A 23,395-nucleotide genomic window follows, 5' to 3' on the forward strand; every position below is an offset into this window, starting at 1 on the left:
TCTTTAGTAATAATCAAATTGTTACACCAAATGTCAGAAATCTGCACTTTCATGAAGAAACGGGTGTATTTTTCCAACAGAAATTTAAACCTCATTTTTCATGATTTACTGGGTTACGTAAGACTCACCTTCATAGCATTTCCAGTGTAACAATCAACCACCTGTGTTGAAATCTCAAATGTTATTGATTCAAATTGTGCTCAGGGACAATTAGAGGTGTCAGTTGCTGCTAAAAGCAAGAAAATAAAGCAATTTTGGTTGCTATGCAAATTATATTATGCAACATATTCAGTTTTAGTATCTATAAGTCAACGTTAATTGCAGCTAGGCTCAAAGTATTAATTCTAGCTTATTTTCATAACCAGTATTGTCATATGCAAAACTATGGTGGCACTGGGGATGGGACATTCTAGGCCTGCCCCAGATCAGGGGTGATCTGACTTTTGACAAATGGTCTATTATTTTTCCAATAAGCTTTCCGTTTCTATACTATTTAGAGTTGATCATTCAAAATAACTGAATGTGAATCTCATGTTTTTAATTGTATTTATCGTTGGCCCAATGCCACGTATTTTTTCATTGTGCAATATGAAAAGCATTTTGAATTCTCCATGCTCCAGTTTGCAAGCCTGTTAACACCGTTGGAAAACAGCTTAACATCATTCAAAAGCTTCACAGGCAGTGTGGGTGAATTATAATTTATGGTAGGAAACAACTGCCTGGCGGAGAAACGTGTAAAACTTTAAAATCACAGTGGTATGCTTCGTGCAATAGTCAATATATTCATGCAAATAGCTAGGCATGTACTTTTAAAGTACTGTTTTTTAGTCGTTTAATTCAATGTCAAGAATCAAGATTCTTTGGTGATGACTTCAGCTCACATTCTTAATCTGGCATAAATTACTTTGATTTGTTTTCTCCATATGGAAGGCCTCATCGAATATCGATTAGTCCATCACTTTGATATCATGTTGTACTGCATATTATTACATATTACTTGTTTTACTCTGTATATTTGCACATACAAAACATATTTAGCACAAGACATTTAAAATTCAAAGTATTCCTACAGATTGAATTCAAATTATTTATAAAACTTTATTTCCTTCTTTTCAACCCAACAGCTTTTTCGCTTGGAAAACTTCCAAGTCATAAACCCAAACCACAAACAGGGTACGTACATAAAACAGCACACAGCGCCATCTATATCGTTAAAAAATACACAGACTACAGTGAAACAAAGCTCAGAAGTGATGATAATGAGAGACATAGCACAAGACTGTCCATGTAGCTTGAGATTTCTAAAACAGGAAAGAAAGTGAGGCAAAAGAAAAAGTTTTGTTTTTTTTAAAAAAAGGAAAAGAAATATTTCAAATACTGTTGTGTTTACTGGACAAACACAGAACTACACCTTTAATTTCCAGTTGCCGTGCATCCTTTTTCAGTTGCTACTTATGGTCAACGGGGGACTTCTTATCTGACAGAGAGAGTATTGTACGGTCATGCAAAAGGTTACATTCAATTTGGGAGTGCCAGTGAAACAATAATAATAATAATAAAATACAATTAAGATAGAGAAAATAAATTCATATATTTCGTATACATAGATCTCTTCTTTTTGGCTTATACATCAGTTAAGCAAAGTGATTCATTCCTGAGATGCAAGACAATTATTTTTTATGTGTGTGTGGACGGGTGGGGGAAATCAAAAGTCAGGTAAAGAAACAGACTGACACAGTTCAACATCCTAGAATCCTAAACATGACCCAGCAGCTTGTGAGTATGTGCAAGCATTCGAAGTCTGCACTCGTTCATAGATGCAAAGAAAAAAAATTATATATATATATATATATATATATATATATATATATATATATATATATATATATATATATATATATATATATATATGCACTGAAAGGCAGAAAAGTCACAAGGGAGCAGAACAGCCTCAAATATTCAGGCATTAACAATCAGACGTGACACTTCATGATTCCGGTGTTTTCCAGGTGAGCAGTTTCAAGCATAAAAACAGCCAACAGAGTTAGCCTGTGCAGCAAGGGATCGTCTTCACAAAAAATAATGCAGATTAAAAGAAGAAAAACTTCTGACCGTACCTACTGGTGCGAATGTGGTGCAGAAAACAACAAGAGAATCATTAACAGAGACTGTCAGTGGAATAATGCGAGGTAGCACTGATGAGGGGCACAGAGGGACCTGAGAGGACAAGCAGGCAGCACTGGGTAGATGCTCAGATTTGCATTTCAGGTACAAACAGAAGAAAAAGTAGCCCTGTGAGAGCAAGGGAGGTACATAATTCTCCCCTCCTTTCAGCTGGTGAACAAATCAGAAACAAATACACCTTAAATTTGTGCATGTGTATCTTTGAAGCGTGTGTGCTGTCAGTGAGCAAAGAGTCACTCTGCCTTTAGGTTAGTGTATATGGGTTTGAAAAAAAAAACTCTCCAGAGCAGTGACTCGGATTATGTTGTTGGGAGCAAAATCAAAACTTTTCATCAAAGTTTCTCTTTTTTCTTTCTTTTTTTTGTCAAAGGGCAAGTTCAATGTCCCTAATAAAATACTAATAACCCATTTACAAAGAAGAAAATATAAAATAAAAACATTCAACTTCTAAAATAACTTCATACAGTAGCATATTTAAAAAAAAAAATCAGTTTAAAATCAATTGAAAATGCATGCACTATGTGAGTGACCATTACTTCTTTTTCATAACATTGTAACATTAGAGGTTTTGCATTATATTTTCTTTTACAAACACTGATTACACAAATAAAAACAATATGAAGTCACTGGCATGCATGTTTTCATGCTGGAAAGCAAAAAAAAAAAAAAAAAAAAAAATCACAACCATTATGAACATTTCACATTATAGCAATCTGAAAAAAAATGAGAGAGACCAATGGAATTAAACCATGTCGATGTGAGTAGGGCAAGTTGCTGGGCAGGGCTCATTTGGTTTTGTTGCGAGTTAAACGGTCAAAGGTCACGACTGCTGGCCACTCCACTGGCTCTCTACAGGCCGCCGGAGAAGCTCTTCTACATGCCTCGCTACGTCCATGGTGTCATCTAGGTCAAAGTCTCCATCTGCATCCAACATAGAGTCAGCCCTGCCACAGGAAATAGATAGAGGCCACTCACACAAGCTTTCGGCATAACGGCAATCAAACAGCAGGAGATACAAGAAACTCCTTGCACGCACAAAATTGGGACACGGAAAAATGTTGTAAACTCACATAGCTGGATATATGCCATAGGCGTGAGGGTGACTGACAGGTGCTGGAGAGGCACCTTGATCCATGTAAGTTGGATTCCCACTTGCTGGGTCTGGATTGGCTGTGGCAAACCTGAAAACAACCAAAACACCACATTTTGGTAATGAACAAAGTACATATACATCTCTGAATGTATCTACACATAGACACAAGGAAAAAAAAAAGAAAAGAAAACAACAACCCCCCATGAGCCTGTGTTCAGTAGTTGCCTAAGCAACGATCCTCAGCATGATTTTCAGGCCTTCTTGTATCATTATGGCCGTTTTCCATATCTGCAGGTGAACCAACTGTGGAGAAAGGCAGGGAGCGTGCCTTGCTAACTAACAAGCCTAACTCTTATGATCAGCGGAAGACGAGCTCGCGCAGGAACCCAGGCCGCGCTTAATTGGCCTCCTCCAACTGTAACAGCTAGCTAATAGCTGATCTGAATTCATGGCCCAGTATTTTGTGATTAACTCTAAATTGTGCTTTACAGAATAAAATGCTGGGTGGATGACAACGAGAAAAGAATGGAGAGGAAACGGTGATGGAAGGACACGAGAAAAAGAAAGAACAGGAAGCCGGACACTTACTCAGGCACAACTTGTTTGATCTGTGGTTTCACGTAACCGTCAACTGCTTTAGCTTTGAAACAGACAAGCACAGGCAGACAGAATAAGTAATGGCTCGATGTGATCATCATTCAGTAATGAAGGCTTCGCAGCTGTGAGATTCAAATTTGAAAGTAACAGTGTGCTCAGAAGGACGCTTACAGAGAGGCGGAGTGTAGTATTTGGAGAAAACCTCATCCTTGGGTCTGTCAGGGTAGAGGAATAGAAGGTGGTTGAGATCACTAATGCGGTCAGCCAGAGAGCGAATGGTAAAGTCTTTGGTTGTGTAGGGCATAAGGTTCCAAACCATTCTTTCACCTGCGAAAAAAAACAGCAACAAAAGAAAAACTGAATGGGATTCCTTTATTTCTCTGTGGCTTCTGTGCTTGTTAGAAAGAGGCCCGTCTGATGAACGGTGTGGTTTAAAAAACAAAAATGGAGAAATTTTGTGTTTTGCATGCTTTACCTGCTTTGTTAGGATTTTCTGCCACCCAGGCAATTGTAATTCCTCCAATTTCAGAATCACTAAAGCGCAGGAGGAAGGTACCGTTGGGTTTAGACATGAGCATATCCTGAGCTTGCTGCTTGTTCACAAAGCCCAGGATGGCTCTAAAAATAGAGGAAGAGAGACATTAATAAAAAAAAAATTAAAAAAATAAAATAAAAATTGTGCCTCGTTCTTGTCCCTCCTCATTTTGAATCTTTTGAAACTGAACAAAAACCCTCAGCAGTTTCCTTACCCATCATTCCAGTGTGGTTTCAGATGCTTTTTTGTGAGTTCCATCACACCATCAAACCACTGCCAAAATGTGAAGTTCCTCCCTGGCAAGCTTTCCTGTAAAGGGGCATAGTTTGGGGAAATTTTTTTTTAAAAACACATGAAAAACAAACAAAAAAAAAAAAAAACCCCAGACTGAACTGACAACTGTTAAAATGTTTTTAGATGACCCAATTCAGTCTATAATAATGAAAATCTCCTCAACCGCTGACAGTAATCACAGTTCTCTTTATGATTTTAAAATTTGTGCAGCTGTACACGTCTCTGGGTAAAGTTCTGCATATTTCTATAACCTATACTTACATCTCTGGAGCGATTAAAACTTAATGTTCCTGTAATCTAATAAGACCCGTGGCCTGTGGTGAATCTGAGTGCATTTTCTGAATCACAAGCTACTTAGAAGCAGAAAATGAGGCTTTCAGCATTTTTTTTTCCTGTGCGGATAAACAAGCCCATTAAACCGACCTACACTTAGGTGGGTAAGTATTTGGACAATGACACAATTTTTGTCATATTACCACTGTGCACCAGCACAGTAGGTTTTAGATAAAACAATCAAGATTTGACTGAAGTCTTTCATGTTGAATTAAAGGAGTTTAACAAAACATATTGCATTAACTAATTAGGAAGTACAGCAATTTTGATATATAGTCGCTCATTTTCAGAGGTTCAGTTATATCAGAGATAAATTTATTAAACCCCTTGAACTGCTGCAAATGGAGCAAGAAATATTTCTATGTATGAATAACAGCGCAATAGTAAATCCTTTCATGAAGAACAAGTATGTGGTTCAAATGACTAACTGAACTTTGCCTGCAGGCGTTTTAAAAATGCATGAAGTGCAGCACGACAGAAATCTATACTTTCAAGCTAAAACAGATATATGGAATACTCTTCATAAAAGCTGTGTGCATGTATAGAGACGAACAGGATCATGAGTAAGAAAGAGGCCGTGTGACAGAAGAATAAATCCATCTGTGAATGAAGAACCGTGGTGTCGTGTATTAACTGGAGGGAGTGATAGTCAAACTCGGACCTGCCCAGACTCGCCCTATCAGCGCAAATTCGACAGCTCATCATGACGGGAACACAGATAAGCCACTGTTTAGGACACACAGGTTCATAAGGTTTTCATGAAGAAGTCTATAAGCCAGACTCTAAAGTTTTTGGTCTGAAAAGTAACACAAGAGTTGGAAACTAAAAGGAACTGTGTATAGCCTGGCAGCCACGCTGTTTCACGTATATGAATGTGCATTTACGTAAGAGATGTAAATTCATGTTCAGCTGAATAATTATAGTTGGCTCTGAAAGGGCAGAAGTAAACTTTGTACATTTTGACAGAAATTCAGTTTGTATTTATGGTTCAGTGTCTTTTAAGAACTCTGTTAAGTGTACTTACTCTGTAATATTCTACATGTATGGGCTAATTTGAATGAGAGTGACTTCATTTAGTTAAGCTCATTCTTTCAGTATTCACAAATGTTGTTGCAGCTTGCTCTTCTATGCTGCCTGTGTATATCTGTGTCTAAATAATCAAAATGTCACATACAAGTAAAGAAGCTCAGGGTGCAGTAGCTGCTCCGGAAGAAGAGACTGAGTTAGAACAGACAGGTGAATCAAATATCGGGCAAAATATAGCACCACCTGAAGAGCCTCGTAGAAGTGAAAGAGCCCGAACATTAACAGAAAAAGGAAAAGAGTTTCAGAAAGAGCAAATCAAAGGGCTATTGCTTCGCTTTGACAGCAAATATGAACGATGGAAAGCTCTGATTAAGGTAGCTAAAAGATCTGTATTAAAACAGGATCCTAGTGACATCCTACAAGAGCACATCACCAGTATTCAAAGGGAATTATCTGAGTTGAACATTGCTTATGATGATTACAGAAGAATTGATCAACCAGCCCATGACATGCGTCGCAAGATGGATAACTGCATCTCGATCACAAAGACTGTAGTACAAAATGCTCAATCTGAAATGCAGGGAACAGCGGAGGAGTTGATTTGGCCAGATAATAGTTCTGTATTCTCATCGTCAGCCTCCAGTGTTTCACTTCCTGCCTCTAATGGTTCTAAAGCTTCTTCTATTCACTCAAACGTATCTTCACTTAGAAGACAAGAAGCTGCTGCCGAGTATGCAGCTACACAGGCTGTACTGCAGATTATGGCTGAACAAGAGGGCCACGAAGAGAAACTGCAAAACCTTGAAGCTGAAGAGAGGTTGATCATTGCAGACCAAGAAGCAGCAGCATTAGCTCGTCGTCTTGAAGGAGAAAGGGAAGAAACTGAACGTAGGCTAGAAAGAGAGAAACAAGAGGCTGCTCTCTTAAAGAAACAGCAAGAAGAGAATGCTGCAAGAAGAAGGTCTGTAGAAAACCTAAAGAGAGAACTTGAGCGTTTGGAAAATTTGAAAAGGCTGAATGCAGCCAAAGCAAGGCTTCAAGTATATGATGAGAGTGAGCTCAGTCCAGCCCAAGGGAATGCTGCACAGAGCCTGGATCTACATAAGGTTATGCAGCCACTCAATCAGGTGAAGACTGAGGACCAGCACTCACAACCACCAAAGGATGCAGTGCTAACACATGTGCTCCACGATAGCACAGGAGAGCTCGTGAAGGTCTTAGCTGAGGCTATATCAGCAAATAGGCTACCCATTCCAGAGCCCACAGTTTTTAGTGGTGATCCACTCAAGTTTAATCATTGGAAGTCATCCTTCCAAACTCTTATTGAAAAGAAAAACATTCCAAGCTCGGAGAAAATATTCTTCCTCCAGAAATATGTTGGAGGAGCAGCTAGAGAGGCATTAGAAGGTTATTTTCTGATTGGTTCAGATACTGCATATGTTGCTGCATGGGAACTCCTCAATGAGCGATACGGCCAGCCTTTTATGATTGCCAAAGCCTGCCGAGACAAATTACATGCCTGGCCAAAGATAGCATCAAGAGAGAGCGCTGACTTAAGGAAATTTGTGGACTTTTTACGCAGTTGTGAATGTGCCATGGCTCACAATGAGAGTCTGCGTATTCTTGATGATGGCATTGAAAACCAAAAACTGACAGCCAAGTTGCCTGATTGGTTAAGCAGCAGATGGAACCGAAAAGCCACACAGTATCAGCTGGAGTATGGAAGGTTCCCAGATTTCAAGTATTTCGTAACTTTCCTGACTTTGGAGGCTAGTATTGCTTGTAACCCTGTTACATCTTACTATGCTTTGCGGCAAGGGGAGCCAGAAAGGACAAGATCTAAACCTCAGAATGTAGTGACCTCTAAGAACCAAGCAGCAAATGCAAGGATTTTTACAACTAACACCACTGAGAAGAGCATAAGCACATGTATGTTTTGTAAGAAAACAGGGCATGTCTTGCACAAGTGCCGTAGACTAACTGCAAGGCCAGTTGCTGACAGAGTGAAGTTCATACAAGGTGAGAAACTGTGCTTTGGCTGTTTGAGTCCTGGCCATCAATCCAAGCATTGCAGCAACCGGATGGTCTGCGACACCTGCTCAAAGCGCCACCCCACATGCTTACATGAGGGTCGCTCAAAGCAAAAGGAAAATGACCAGACAAGTTGCAGTAAAGAAAGAAAGCCACAATCGCCGCAAGACACCACTCACGAAACCACATCCAATAGAGTTGTGCATGATGGTAACAGTGCTCAGACTTCAGCAATAGTTCCTGTTTATGCATCAATGCCAAGTGATTCAAACAAAGAAGTCCTTGTCTATGCTCTGTTAGATTCACAAAGTGATTCTTCATTCATTCTTGAAGAAGTGGTAGATGCTCTTGATGTTAATGCAGAGCCAGTCAAGTTGAAGCTGTCTACAATGTCTTCCAAGGAGACAATTGTACCATGCAAAAGACTCAAAGGTCTACAAATAAGAGGGTTATCTTCTTCTAAGAAGATCATAGTGCCAACAGTCTACACTCGTGAATTCATACCTGCCAATCGTACACACATTCCAACACCAGAGACTGCAAAGGCATGGCCTCATTTAGAGCATCTTGCGGAACACATTGCCCCGCCGAAGAAATGTGAAATCGGTCTTCTTATCGGGTATAACTGTCCACAAGCACTAATGCCTAGAGAAGTTGTATGTGGTGAGGACAACCAGCCCTTCGCACAGAAAACTGACGTAGGCTGGAGCATAGTGAGCTATGGTGATCCAGGTGAACACTACAGTGATGCAATAGGAGTAAGTCACCGCATCATTGTAAAGCAAGTGACCCCTGAACCCAAAGTAACAAGTAAGTTGAAGAGCGAAGTTCATTATGTTTGCAAAACAAGAATTAAGGAGATGACTGCTCCAGAAGACATACTTAAGGTGCTGGAATCTGACTTCAGTGAAAGGCTTGGAGAAGAGACAAATCTCTCGCAAGAAGATCTCCGGTTTTTGACTAAAATGAAAGAAGAAATTAAGCACAAAGAAGACGGACATCTTGAAATGCCTCTGCCTTTTAAACAGAGCAGGCCAGAGCTACCACATAACAAGCCAAGTGCTGTTCAACGCCTCATGTGCTTGGAAAAGAAGCTCAAGAGAGACCAGAAATATCGGAGAGACTACATGAACTTCATGGAAGACATTATCAGTCGTGGTGAAGCAGAAAAGGTCCCAGAAAAACAGCTTGATAAACGATCAGCTTGGTATATTCCCCACCATGGCGTATACCACCCTCAAAAGCCAGAGAAACTGCGAGTGGTCTTTGATTGCTCGGCAAGATTTCAAGACATGTCATTGAATGACTACCTTCTTACAGGGCCAGAGCTCACAAACACCTTGGTGGGAGTTCTTTGTAGATTTCGAAAGGGCCCAGTCGCTATTATGTGTGATGTGGAACGAATGTTTCATCAATTCCATGTAAAGCCTGAAGACCAAGACTACTTGAGGTTCTTATGGTGGGAGAATGGTGATCTTGAGTCTCCGCCATCAGTTTTTCGGATGAAAGTCCATTTGTTTGGAGCAGCTTCCTCACCTGGCTGTGCCAATTTTGGACTTAAACATCTAGCCACAGAAGGTCAAGATCGATTTAACCAAGGCACTGTCAAGTTCATCCGAAGAAATTTTTATGTTGATGATGGACTGGTGAGTGTAAGGTCTGATGCTGAGGCAATCAAGCTGATCAAGGAAGCAAGAGAGCTTTGCAGCACAGGCAAGCTTAGACTACACAAGTTCATTTCCAACAGCAAGAAGGTATTGGAGTCAATACCAAAGGAAGAGTGTGCAGACAGTGTCAAAGAACTGGACATAGATTTAGGGGAGCCACTCCTAGAAAGAGCACTGGGCGTGCAATGGTGCGTATCCTCTGATGACTTTCAGTTCAGAGTAACTGTCAAGAAACACCCAATGACGAGAAGGGGAGTGCTATCCACAGTAGCTTCCATCTACGATCCTTTGGGTTTCGTAGCACCGTTTGTTTTGCGTGGGAAGTTGATCTTGCAACAGTTGAGTCGAGAGAAAGCTAGTTGGGATGAACCACTTTCAGAGGAGTGCAGATCACAGTGGCAGTCATGGTTACAAGATCTCCATAACTTGTGTCAAGTAAAGATTAAGAGGTGCTACATACCAGCAAGCTTCATAGATGTCAAGCAGTACGAGTTACATCACTTCTCAGATGCTAGCTTCACAGGTTATGGGGAGTGCACTTATCTAAGAGCAGTGGACTCTAATGGCAGCGTACACTGCTCACTTGTCATGGGGAAAGCACGTGTTGCCCCCACTAAGGTCACAACAGTTCCAAGGCTTGAGTTGTCTGCAGCAGTGGTTGCTGCGAAGATGGGTGCCATCTTAAAACATGAGCTCGAAATAGACAACCTTAAGGAATATTATTGGACTGATTCAAAGGTTGTTCTCGGGTACATTAATAATGATGCCAGACGCTTTCATGTTTTCGTGGCAAATAGGATCCAGAGAATCAAAGCCACCACAGATGTCAACCAGTGGTATCATGTGCAGTCCGAAGACAATCCGGCGGACCATGCTTCGAGAGGGTTATCGGCAGATCGGCTCGTTGCTTCAAATTGGTTCACTGGCCCAGACTTTCTGTGGGAAAGGGAGCTACCCACAAGAGATGCTAAGGTGGGAGAGGTTAGTGATACTGATCCAGAACTTCGAAGGGCTCAGGTGCTCAACACCAGCGCAAGGATAAATAGAACATTGTTGGACCGCCTGACTAAGTTTTCTGACTGGAAAAGAGTTGTTAAGGCTATTGCTTGTCTTAAACGTCATGCTAAGCAAGTTAAGGGTCTTAGTCCCAAACTCAATGGAAGTACAAGTGTTGAGGAAAGACAACAAGCTGAACTTTTCCTAATCAGATTGGTCCAAACAGAAGTATTCAGCAGTGAAATCAAGAATTTACAGCAATCCAAGGACGTAAAATCCAAAGACAAAGCAAACAAGCTATGCAAATTAAGTCCATTTTTGGATGAGCAGGGTGTGCTGAGAGTAGGCGGACGCTTAACAAGAAGTGATCTTCATACACATGTTAAACATCCTGCTATTCTGCCAAAAACAAGTCACGTGTCTTCTTTATTGATCAAGCATTATCATGAGAAAGTACAGCATCAAGGAAGAGGTATGACTGTAAATGAGTTGCGATCTAATGGGATATGGGTCATTGGATGCAGCAGTGCAGTTGCCTCACATATCTTTAAGTGCGTCACATGCAGAAAGTATAGAAGGAACATACAAGATCCAAAAATGGCAGACTTGCCAGAGGACAGAATGGAAATGACCCCTCCATTCACATATTGTGGCATGGATTGCTTTGGACCATTCTATGTGAGGGATGCAAGAAAGGAACTGAAGAAGTATGGTCTTCTCTTCACTTGTATGTGTTGCAGAGCTGTACATATCGAAATGCTTGATGACCTCAGTTCAGATGCCTTCATCAATGCATTGCGCGTATTCATTGCAATACGTGGGAATGTAAGGCAGTTGAGATGTGATCAAGGTACCAACTTTGTGGGTGCAAAAAGAGAGTTCATGGACTCAATGAAGAACTGGGATCATGAGCAGGTGAAGGAATATGGCTGTGAGTTTGTAATGAATCCCCCATCATCAAGCCATATGGGAGGAATTTGGGAGAGGCAAATAAGGACAATCAGAAGTGTTCTAACAGCAATTCTTGATCAGTCTGCTAAAAGACTTGACACCGCCTCACTTAGGACTTTTTTGTATGAAGTGATGGCTATTATAAATAGCAGACCGCTGACAACAGAGCACCTGAATGATCCAACAAGTCTTGAACCGCTCACACCAAATCACATTCTTCTGATGAAGTCTAACATCATATTGCCACCTCCGGGTCAGTTCGTGAGTCAAGATTTATACCTGCATAAGAGATGGCGTCAGGTGCAGTTCTTGGCGAATGAGTTTTGGACAAGGTGGAGGAGGGAGTACCTTCTTAATCTCCAGCAAAGACAGATATGGCATGGGGATAAAAGGAACACCAATGTCAATGACATTGTTATTCTTCAAGAGGACAGTGCTCCGCGAAATCACTGGAGACTAGCAAGAGTCACGGAGGTGTACCCCAGCTCTGATGGAAGGGTCAGAAAGGTAAAGCTGTTGGTTAGTGACTCAACTTTGGACAAACAGGGAAAACGCACAACTAGGCCAGTTTATCTTGAAAGGCCAGTGCAAAAAATAGTACTACTTGTTGAAGCAGAATAAGCATGTGTTAAACTAAATGCTTATAACTTGAAGATGCAAATCTGTGAAGAAATCTCAAGTTGAGATTTGGTGGGAGTTTAACTGCCATAAATGTAAATTATGTCAGTTTGTTTAATTTATTGTGTTCATTTATGTTATTTATTTTCTTTATTTATTGTTCCTTTTGGGGTAGGAACTAAGGTTCATTCTGTGTTGCACACAGGCTTTTTTAAGTGACGTAAAGGGAAGTAAAAAGCATGTGCAAGAAGCTAAGTTAATAAGTTAACTAAGGCAGAAGAAGGAATAAATAAGCAGTTTAAAGTAAAAGAAAGCTGCAAAGAAGAAGAAATTGGGAATTATTTTTGTTAAGTTTTGTTCCTGAAGCGGACTCATTCCCTCACGGTTACGTGCAGCCAGCGAGGTACGTTAACTGTGTTTGTTTATCGTGTATTTGTTAACTTGGGTTTAAATGTTTATTTGTAATATTTATGTTGGTCATTCTGTACTTTTATGTAATAACAGTTTGACGGTGGATTTTATGGTGTTTCTGAGGAGAAGTGTGACAGAAGAATAAATCCATCTGTGAATGAAGAACCGTGGTGTCGTGTATTAACTGGAGGGAGTGATAGTCGCAGCGTGACATACATGTAACTAAACTCAATGTGACTTAATACATAACCACTTAACATAAGTCAGAGGGATAGCCTATAAAACCACTTGTATAAAAGTTCATGAACTGTTTTAAATATAACATGTTAATATCACTGTATAAGGTAAGAGGACCATGCAGTTTGACTTAGTATGCACCACACAAAAGTAGTGTAAACAAGTAGAACACAATTATACTTCAGTTTTAACACTCTTTCAAAAGATCTTTGTAATTTCTTAATTTTCTCAAAAAGTTGCTATTCTTTCAGTCATATTTACAACACAATTCACTTCTGTGCTGCTGAATTACATGTTCAAATTCCCAAAAGGATAAAAGATCGGTTAGAAAATCTCCCAGAATGAGGTCACTACTGAACCTGGAAAACGTTGATCTTGCTTGTGTTTTTCAGTGTCTGTCTCCGGTTGCAGAACCATACACGCACAACCTCTCGGTCATAGTTTAGCTCTCTTGCAATCTCTGTAATCTCCTGTCCTGTTGGCAGAGCATTCTTCTCAAAGTAGGAGTTGAGTACTTCTATTGCCTGAGGTGTGAAACTAGTACGCCTCTTGCGTTTTTTGGAAGGTTCCCCACCGACAAACTCCATCAGATTTTGCTGGCCTTTCTGGTTCCAGTGCTCGGCTTCAGCCAGCCACTTTTCCAACACAGGCTTTAGTTTCTGAGCGCTTTTAGGGGTGATATCCAGCTTTTCAAACCTGCAAAAGAAAAGAAAGTTCAATCTGAACTTTTTCAGAGGGATTAGGGATGCAAGAAATGGCTCAGACATTATCTGAATGTGCATGCACAAACAAACCACTAAACTGCACATGCCCAAACTAATTAGTATCTCCAAATTAGAGGCCCTAACATGCATTGCCATTATTTCTCAGTGGGATATATATGTAAGCCTGATGATATGATACAGTAACATATCAAAGACATTTGGCTGGTTTCAAATGAAAATAAATGGAGCCATCATCATTAATTATGTATTATATCAACCCCCTGCAACCCATCTGCTGTTATTGAGAATGTTAATTTTTATCCAATACACAAATTAATTACTGTGATCATCACATCAGTAATGGGAATACGTGGTATGTTACGCAGCTCCACGGTAAACCTGGATGCATGCTTAATGAGCTGTGCATAAGTCCAATTTATGCACAAACAGACCTGTGCCGAAGCAAATGGACAGGTATAATTCAGTTACCTGTAATAATGGCTTTAAGATTTGCAGGGTGTTTGTAGGTTTTTTTTATTCATGTCACATTGGAGCGGTTAATGTTGCTGTGTGAATGATCCCTGTCATTGATTCAGCAGTGATATAAGGTGAAATAAAGTATTTTTACAGTACTCTACAGGGGTAAAATCCAGAGGTAATATATTTGAGGACAAATTAACAAAAGACTTAAAAGCCCTGGAGACAAATTTATGTTTAGGATTGATTGATTGATTGATTGAATCTTTATTTTGAACATGTTGAAAAAGTATAAAAAAAAAATAGAATTAAAAGAGACAAATGAACAAAGCAAACAAAAGGAAAACGAGCAACCACAACTCCAAATAACGTCCATGTTCAAAAAGGAGCAGGAAGAAGCATAAGCTTATTTAATCCCACCCCTTTTCCACTATCTAGTATCAATAGACTACAGAAATACCTCCTTGCAATTACATTATATGTTATGTGTAATTTTTTTTTTTTTTTTTTTTTTTTTAAATATATACACATATATGTTTCTATCTATCCATACATACGTATATACACACATACGCACATATACACATTTTCAATAACCCCATTAACACCTCAAGGATACACAGCCTACAATTATATATATATATCCATACCAACAAACCCGTGCATGCGCACACACATGAAAATATTAGACAAGAACACCCTATCAAATCTCTACCTTTTCCCTGTACCCTGTAAAAACCATATCCTTAAACCGCTTTTTAAACTGCGCCATGCTTGGACATTGCTTCATATCTTTACCTAGTCTGTTCCACAGCTTCACTCCACACACAGAGATGCAAAAACTTTTTAATGTTGTACGGATACGAGGATGTTTTAAATTTAATTCCCCCCTCAAATTGTATCCCCGTTCCCTTTTAGAAAACATTTTTAGAATATTGTCAGGAAGCAGGTTATTTATTGCTTTATATATAATTTGTGCTGTGAGAAAATGAACCAGATCTGTGAATTTTAGAATTTTTGATTTTAAGAATAGTGGATTTGTATGATCTCTGTAACCAGTTTTATGGATTATCCTTATGGCCCTTTTTTGTAATATAAAGATTGATGATAGCGAACATTTGTAAGTATTGCCCCAAACCTCTGCACAGTAATTCAAATACGGTGCAATCAGGGAACAATAGAGAATGTGGAGTGATTTGTGGTCCAGAATGTGTTTTACTTTACTCAAGATTGAGACACTTCTTGAAATTTTGTTATGTATATGAGTTATATGAGACTTCCAGTTTAATTTATCATCTATAATCACACCAAGAAACTTATGTTCAAGTACTCTTTCAATTTCCACACCATCTACATGAATCTGCACTTGTGCATTTCTAAGGGAATTCCCAAATACGATAATTTTAGTTTTACTTAGATTTAGCGATAGTTTGTTCCTGTTAAACCATTTTTTAATTTTGCACATTTCTGAAGTAATTGTATCCAGCAGCTCCTTTAGATTCCCCCCAGAACAAAAAATATTTGTGTCATCTGCAAATAATACTAATTTTAATATATCAGATGCCTTACAAATATCATTTATATAAATAATAAATAATTTTGGACCCAGTACAGAGCCTTGTGGAACACCACAAGCAATGTCCAAGCATGATGAGGAATGGACACCCAGCTTCACAAATTGTTTCCGGTCACTTAAATAATTTTTCACCCATTGCAGTACAACCCCCCTAATCCCATACCGTTCCAGTTTATTAATTAATATGTCATGATTGATTGTGTCGAATGCTTTCTTGAGATCCAGAAATACTCCAGCTGCATACTGTTTCTGATCTATAGCATTCGTAATCTCCTCAATTATGCCGACTGCAAGCCGAAAAGCCATTACTCAAACATGGCAGAAGAAAGAGTTGTAACTGACGCTGAGAACTGAATAAATGTAATGCATAATATACTGTGTACCTCTTAGCGAAGCTGGCTATTTATTGCAGACTGCAACCAGACAAATTTACTAGGTTCTTGATAACCTTGGTTGACTATATGTACAGTAGTGTTAAATCTACCCTCATTTTTTTATATTTTGTTAGTAAAATGGAAGAGAGGTCCATAAATTAATATAAACATGTGCAAACAGACAATACGGGTGTAAAAAGAAAACCAAGAAAAATGAGTGTGAGTTGTAACGTTGTAATGTCCTGTTCTATTATATCAGAATATAATAGATATATCAGACTGCAGGACTCTCCATTAATATAATTAGTTTTCCTTATTTATATAACAATAATTATAATACCAAATTATTATTACTATTGTTTTTCTTATTTAATGACTGTTGAAAAGCGCGTTGACAGATATACTTGCAACTTTCTAAACAATAAAGTGTGAGCATATATATTAAAAGAAAACTGCTTGTATGTAGTTAGAATATCAGGACTAATTTTACTAAGCGTCTTTGCTTTTCCCTTGTAGTTACATTTTCATTTCTCTTACATAAAAGACAGATGAGTGAGCTGCATAAAATGAAGGCTGCAGATGAATTACAATCACAAGAATTACAAAAAAGTAGAAGAAAAAAAAGCATCTGCGTGGAGAGCAACAAAAACAGGAGGGTAATACCTGCAAATGGCAGACTGGCTGTAAGCTGGACCTTCAGTTGCAGTGAGAGCCTGCCCTACTTGTGTCTGAGTAAGCCCCAAGGACAGCCGACGGATCTTGAAATTCTTGGCAAACTCTCGAATTTCCTCCAGATTAATGCCCTCCTCTGTGCTGACTGCCTGCTGGGGTTCTACAATTCAGAAGAATCTGGTTAAAAATATCTACTTACTTAAAACAGATCAGTGGCTGGGAAGGAGAAGCAGGTGTACATACTGCTGACAAGCTGGCCCACTTTTGCTGTGTCTCCACAGGTGATGGGAACTGAGGGGGAGAGTGTGGTGGCGGTCTTTAGTACAGTTGGCTGTGGGGCAATGACAACCGGTGACTGGGTGACAGTTGTTACTGAAGCCTGGGAGGATTTTTAATAAAAATAATTGTTAGATTCAATGTGTTATAATCCAATTTTACAAAAACAAATCCCCAATATTTAAATGTTCAACAATATTTTAATTTGTCATAACCTCAAGCAGTACTTTTTGTTATTTCCTACCTGTGTGCAAGGTTTGGTAAGTGTTGGAGGAGCTGTGGTTTTAGGCAGAACTGCTGCAGAAGTTGCGACTGCAGCAGGACCATTCCCTACAGTGGCAATGATTTGTCCCTGTGTGTTAAAAAGCAAGCTGTGGGGCCACAGTCTGGACCTGGAGACCCTGGAGCGGAAGCGTGGGAGTTGCAGCTCCTCCAGCCAGAGAGGCTGGATTCACTAAAAGTGGGAGTGTCCCTATGACCTAAAAACATTGTTAAAAATGAAATCCAAACAAACATTTAAATATAAACTTCTCAGCTGATTTTCACTTAAATCCGCTTTTAGGACATTCAGTATCCTGATATGCTCGTGTTTTTGCTACTGGGGAATAAGTACATCCTATTAGAGGTTCTGTCACAGAAGCCTTGTATTTTTCAATATTAAACACTACACAAGTCCGAAAGGCTGCAATAATGGTGGGAGTGAGTAATGAAACTATTTAGAGGTCAAGCAGTTTCAGTTGAAATTGTCTGATGCTCTACTGCCTTGAAATAGCACTGTGAACTAATGTAAACTGGAGGCTGGATGCAATTTTTCCATAACAGACATGCATGAAAACAATATAATTGTCTTTGGAATGATTATAGTTCACTATGCATCATTTTAAAAGTTTTGCAAAAGTGTGAGCCACATTAAGTAAGTAAACAACACTGTCTTCCAATCCCTTATTTGTCTCATTTCTCTTTTTAATGGCGTCCAATATGTGCTCTAGTCTGCGTTTTGTCTAGCTCCTACTGCAAGGACAATGGTGTTGCTGCCAGGATTGCTTTCATTTTATTAAAGGCATTTTCCTGTTAGCTGAAACAATCAAGTAGAGAGAAGAAAGGCGGGTAACAGGATGAGAACAGGACAAGGTCATTACTCAAATCTAAGCTCACTGACATAATATTATTACAGCAGCAGTATTTTATGGCACTCACCTGGCCCTGGGCATTTGTGATGATCTGACTGGTGATTCCAGCCATGCTGGACATGGCACTGTTAATGATGGGAGTGGATGTAAGGGAACTGAGGAACTGTGGTTGCGCTCCCAAGGAAGCAGCATTGATCTAGGCACAAAGATCATAACATGTTCATTGTGTATTTGAAAGATGACAAATGAAGAATGGTATGAACAGAGGAAGAGATTTCTTACAATAGCGGGGTTAATGGAGAGTCCTGCAGTCTGAAGTGCTGCCACTGACAAGTTGGACGGAGAGATGGTGTTGGTGGCAGTGGTCGTCTGGGCTGTTCCCACCTGAGCAACAGAAATCTGTGCACCGGTTACCTGCGGTGCCTGAGGTGTCACCTGCTGCATGGCTGCTTGCACCTGCTGAATGGGTGCTGACTGAGACTGGAACACCGCCTGTGCATTGGCTTGCAGCTGAGGCTGGACTGAGTTCAGGACAGTTGCAGCTGAGAAAGATATTATGCAACATTCTAATGTTCTGCAATGAAGTTTAGATAGAATAGATAGATAGATAGATAGATAGATAGATAGATAGATAGATAGGATGATAGATAGATAGATAGATAGATAGATTACCAACAGTATAACAAGTAAGTTTGTGGAATTTCTGCCCACCTATATTCCATGATTATGTGCAAGGGGTATAACTGCAAAGATTGACAACCACAGCAGCTCAGCACAAAGTTGTAGACAAGGTAAAGTTACAGTGTGCTGAAGCAAATAGTCAATAAAGGCAGCCAGCTCTTTGCTGACTCAGTAACTGAAGAACTCCAAACTTCCTCTGACATTAACATCAGCATAGAAACTGTGCACTTGGAGCATCCATGGCAGGTAGTGCAGTACTTTTTTACATATACAGTATGTTGTCAAGTCTACAGCTATACTAGCAGCTCTGTGTACTTTAGTATAGTCCGATGTAGCAGCTAGTAATGGAAAGTCAAGCCAATGCAAAATTGCCTTTAAATCTGCAGTCTTTCTAGTGGTCAACAGAGGGCGACTGTGCTTGCAAAAATTAGTGTAGTTGCATAGGATTTTATGGGAAAACAGCCCTGTCATGATCTATGGCCTTGATTTAGACTTTCCTGATAAGTTTATCACCAGATACAAGTCTGTCTGAACCACAGCAAGATTATCATTTTATAGATGACGTTCCAAAATAGAGTCAAAAAGGAGGATAGAGCAAAGTATGCTTAACTGTATCACTGACAAGTAGTTAACCAATGAGCATGCAGTTTCCACTGGTTTGCATCTTATCTGTATTTGTGATGACTACTTTAAAAAAAAAGCTAAGCTTGAGGAAAAGAAACTTTCAGCTTGATACTTCACAATGACACTACTTGGGTTAATTGTTTAGTGTTTACCACACCAATTTATAATAGCTGATGGAAAATCTGACCTGAAACATCAATTACACATTTACAAGTATAATAGGAGGCCATAGATGTTTATGCCGTTTAGACAGTTTACTTCATCAGATATATTAACTTAGTAATTTCGTTTTATTTCATTCAAAGAGGCTTGAAATCACAGTATAGGTCATTACAGAGCATATTTCATTGAGCTGAAACTCAAATTCCCTTTAAGCAAGCCACTATTATTCTCATATCACAATCAAATGTACAAAAGGTCATAAGATTCAATAAAAAAAGCTGGTGAAGATAATGATGTCTGCATTTGTTGTTGAATTTTTTAATTGTAATCTTGTCAACAACAAATGCAGACATATTGAAGATATAGGAGGTCAAATAAAAGCAGGCATTCACGTTGTTTTACCTTGAAAGCCAGCAAATGGCAGTTTGGGAGACTTCCAGCTGGGTTAGCCGCTGTGAAACCAGGGAGATAGCTACATTGGTGGTAGGAAGAGTGAGAACAGCCAAACCGCCCTGGCCACCGATGGCACCTGGCATGCTGAGAGGAATGAGCAGCGGCTGACCCAGTGACCCCCGTCTGTGCCAATCATACAGTCATCAGAGTGGCCAGACTTTCCTGGGTCAGCACCTAGTGAAAAAAATTCCATCAACATTTATGCCTGCGAGGTATTCAATGTGCTTTCAGTGGACTATTTTGTCTCCTTATTATTTTTAATGTTGTGTTTTTACACAGTGAAACTAAATAGTCATACTTCGGTTACTGTGGTGGACTGAAACTCCACTATTAAGCTTTTTTTTTTTAAAAAGCCATGTTAAGGGTTTTACTTTTGACTGCTGAAATTGCTGAAAATGTTGTGCTAATAGCCTCAGGCTATGTGTTCAGCAACTTGGATTAAACTGCTCATCCTTTTTACTTTCACAGTGCACAATGACATCGGTATACAACCTCACTAAATCACCTACAATGATTTTTTTTAATGTAATAATACTGACACTTGGCTCTCTGGTGCATTCGTTTTCTACAAGAATAATATGTAAAATGAGAAAAATCCAAATGGCTTTCCCACCCACTCTGAGCTCTTTCTACCGACCTTTAAAATCAGACAGCAAAACTACTTTGTTTCTCCAGATGGTTAAATATGAATATGAGGTGGCAGTGTGTGTGCATCTCAAAAAGTCAGACCTGTGGACAGCCTTGCACAGTGATGGCATGGCGGCCTGGTGCTGGGGGCAAGACACGGCTGATGGGAACAGCAGGGTCAGAGTTTGGACCGTAGAGGCTGGAGGCTCCACAGACACCACCTGCTGCTCACCCAGCACTGCAGGAGCACAGCCAGAGTTGGTTATTAATTACATTTTAAGTTGTTGATTTTTTTTTTAAATCACACAGATTTTATAGGAATTCACTACAAGTCTGGATATATGAGAAGTGAGTTCTCTGCTATCAGCATTATCAAGGATGACAATGATTTACCTACACCACCCCTGTGCTCTGGGGCACTGTGGGGCTGTCCTGGGTGCTGCTGGCGTCAGGTTGCTCTCCAGCTTCAGCCACGCCCTCATCAGTTTTGCATTCGCTCTTCCCATCGAGCTGCTGAAGAGGCTGAAGACGCATCGGACTTCTACTTCTAGCACTCGATGGTTTCATGGCCAGACATCACAATGACCTGCCACAGCGATCAGGATTTTAATCTAAGAGGACTCAAATGCAAAGAAGCCTTCTGCTTTTCTTTGAGTTTGTATTATAAAAATGTAATAAAATAGTTATGTGCAATTATTTATGAAAAAACAACAGGAGAATTTAATTCTCATCTGACTAGCACCAGAGGGGTAGTAAAACAAAAAATTCTGTAAATCAGTAGTTCTCACCTTGTCAATTCCCTCTGGAAGAACTTAGCTGAATGACCTCATTGGTATGCAATAATACAGACCTAGTGGCAGGGCAGCAAGACAACCTGGGCCAGGAGGACAAGTGCAGAGAGACAATGCAGGAAGAGAGAGGAGAGGATGCAATACCTTGGTTGTTTTGGCAGGGATTTGGCCAGTGGCAGGATTAGGATGTAAAGGCCTGAAGGAAATTGTGTGGATGGAAAAAAAAGACGCGCAGGCAGACAGAAGCCGGAAAAACCAGAGAGAAGAACACAAAGGACAGAAAAGCAAGAACTCCATAGCAAACTCACCACCCGCTTGCCAGTGCTCCGAGTCGCAAATATATTAAAGTGCAGACAGCATGTGGCTTATCCGGGAAACTTGATACAATATTTTAATTCTAAAATGGTTTCTACATTTTTTTTTAAATCACTTTTTTTCTTCCTTTTTTGGTTAACCCAGAAATGCCAGGAAGCGACAGTGATTTGTGGTGGTGCAGCAAAGCCATGAACTTCCCAGGATCTGCCTCGACCAACTCCAAAGATGCTCCCACTTACTCTAATGAGCAGGTAACACTCATTGTGTTATGTTAGGGAGAAGTGGACCGCCCCCTTCCCAACCTACTCGTTTGGCAGTGGCTTAAACTAACATAACTTGCCTTCGACTTGTGTTGCTGCTTGTTGCTCCTGTCCACCTCTCCATGCGCCATCGTGGCCAACTTCATGAATGCGATTAACAGTCACACAGCAGATCACTGAAGATCCGATGCAACTTTTGTGTTTTACTAGACTAATAATACCTTATGCTTGTGTTGGAAACAGGTCTTTGAATTGCCATGGCGTTAATAATTAAGTTGTGGTTTTTTCTCCTCTAGTAACATTGTTTGTCTAGACATAGTCAGCAAACAAAGCATATGCCTCTTCAGCAGAAGCACCAAAAAGGCAACCTTTAAAAAGCATTGCTTGAAACTCTGGTTGGCTGATACTCTTATTCACTTGTTATGTGTACTCATGCTCTTTCATTTATGTCTCTTTTTTTTGTTTGTTTTTTGTCTTGGTTCATTTTGCCTACATGTGCTCGGCTTCTCTGTGTTCTCCTTAGCCATTTCACTGTCTGACTGTCAGGAAGTTCTTTTTCAGCCATTTAAATCCCTGGTCATTGTGGAATTTCGCCAAAAGACAACCAGGTATCAGTCCTCCTCTCTCTTCCGTGCATTGTTCTCTGCACACTGTCTGATGTGTCTCCCAGCCCAGGTTGTCTTGCTGCCCTTCCCTAGGTCTGTCATTTTGCATCCATGGATCATCCAGCTAAGTTCTTCCAGAGGGAATTGAAAGGTGGGAGAAATATTGAATTTACAGAATTTTGTTTTACCCCCTCTGGTGCTAGGTCACGATGGAGAATTATCTCCTGGTGTTTCATAAAATAATTGCACATAACTATGTTATTACATTTTTAATACAAACTCAAAGAAAAGCAGAGGCCTTCTTTGCATTTTGAGTCCTCTTAGATAAAATCCTGATCGCTGTGCAGGTCATTGTGATTGTCGGCCATGAAACCATCGAGTGCTAGAAGTTAGAAGTCGATGCTCTTCAGCCTCTTCAGGCAGCTGATGGGAAAAGAGCAAGAGCGAATGCAAAACTGATGAGGTGCGGCGTGGCTGAAGCTTGGAGAGGCAACTTGACGCCAGCAGCCACCCAGACAGCCCCACAGTGCCCAGAGCACAGGGGTGGTGTAGGTAAATCATTGTCATTCCTTGATAATGCTGGGATAGCAGAGAACTCACTTCTCATATATCCAGACCTTGTTAGTGATCCTAATAACATCTGTGTGATTTAAAAAAAAAAAATCAACAACTTCCTTAAAATGTAATTAATAAAC

General features: G+C 39.9%; 3 protein-coding genes across 3 annotated transcripts; 1 reads left to right on the forward strand and 2 right to left on the reverse strand.

The window, feature by feature from the left end:
• Positions 1 to 2,850: 2,850 nt before the first annotated feature.
• LOC113017714 (signal transducer and activator of transcription 5B-like) lies at positions 2,851 to 4,776 on the reverse strand. The gene is made up of 6 exons (XM_026160828.1): positions 4,624 to 4,776; positions 4,350 to 4,492; positions 4,046 to 4,201; positions 3,866 to 3,917; positions 3,255 to 3,365; positions 2,851 to 3,128 (listed from the first exon to the last, which is right to left on the reverse strand). Exons 1-6 carry the CDS (start codon positions 4,665 to 4,667, stop codon positions 3,005 to 3,007), a joined length of 630 nt encoding a protein of 209 aa, XP_026016613.1. The 5' UTR covers positions 4,668 to 4,776; the 3' UTR covers positions 2,851 to 3,004.
• A 593-nt stretch (positions 4,777 to 5,369) lies between these two features.
• LOC113017715 (uncharacterized) lies at positions 5,370 to 12,898 on the forward strand. The gene is made up of 2 exons (XM_026160829.1): positions 5,370 to 12,728; positions 12,830 to 12,898. The coding sequence occupies exon 1, from the start codon at positions 6,200 to 6,202 to the stop codon at positions 12,326 to 12,328; it is 6,129 nt and encodes a 2,042-aa protein (XP_026016614.1). The 5' UTR covers positions 5,370 to 6,199; the 3' UTR covers positions 12,329 to 12,728; positions 12,830 to 12,898.
• On the reverse strand, positions 12,854 to 21,263 carry LOC113017713 (POU domain, class 6, transcription factor 1-like). Its single transcript, XM_026160827.1, is given in 12 exon segments — positions 12,854 to 13,669; positions 16,768 to 16,936; positions 17,020 to 17,155; positions 17,297 to 17,422; positions 17,424 to 17,531; positions 18,250 to 18,378; positions 18,465 to 18,724; positions 20,052 to 20,078; positions 20,081 to 20,119; positions 20,122 to 20,225; positions 20,832 to 20,967; positions 21,140 to 21,263. Coding segments are annotated over 12 exon segments (1,704 nt in total). The 3' UTR covers positions 12,854 to 13,323.
• Positions 21,264 to 23,395: the final 2,132 nt, after the last annotated feature.

This window comes from Astatotilapia calliptera, unplaced genomic scaffold (assembly GCF_900246225.1).
Source record: "Astatotilapia calliptera unplaced genomic scaffold, fAstCal1.2 U_scaffold_194, whole genome shotgun sequence".
In the NCBI taxonomy this organism is placed as follows: Eukaryota; Metazoa; Chordata; class Actinopteri; order Cichliformes; family Cichlidae; genus Astatotilapia; species Astatotilapia calliptera.

What these genes read in the sequence shown, in the direction of transcription:
- LOC113017714 (XM_026160828.1), bottom strand. Translation starts at nt 4,667, where the DNA reads ATGGAACTCACAAAAAAGCATCTGAAACCACACTGGAATGATGG. An exon ending in AAACCACACTGGAATGATGG is followed by an intron (nt 4,493 to 4,623) that starts GTAAGGAAACTG and finishes CTCTATTTTTAG; the next exon opens with AGCCATCCTGGGCTTTGTGA. An exon ending in ATCAAACAAGTTGTGCCTGA is followed by an intron (nt 3,366 to 3,865) that starts GTAAGTGTCCGG and finishes GGTTGTTTTCAG; the next exon opens with GTTTGCCACAGCCAATCCAG.
- LOC113017715 (XM_026160829.1), top strand. Translation starts at nt 6,200, where the DNA reads ATGTCACATACAAGTAAAGAAGCTCAGGGTGCAGTAGCTGCTCCGGAA.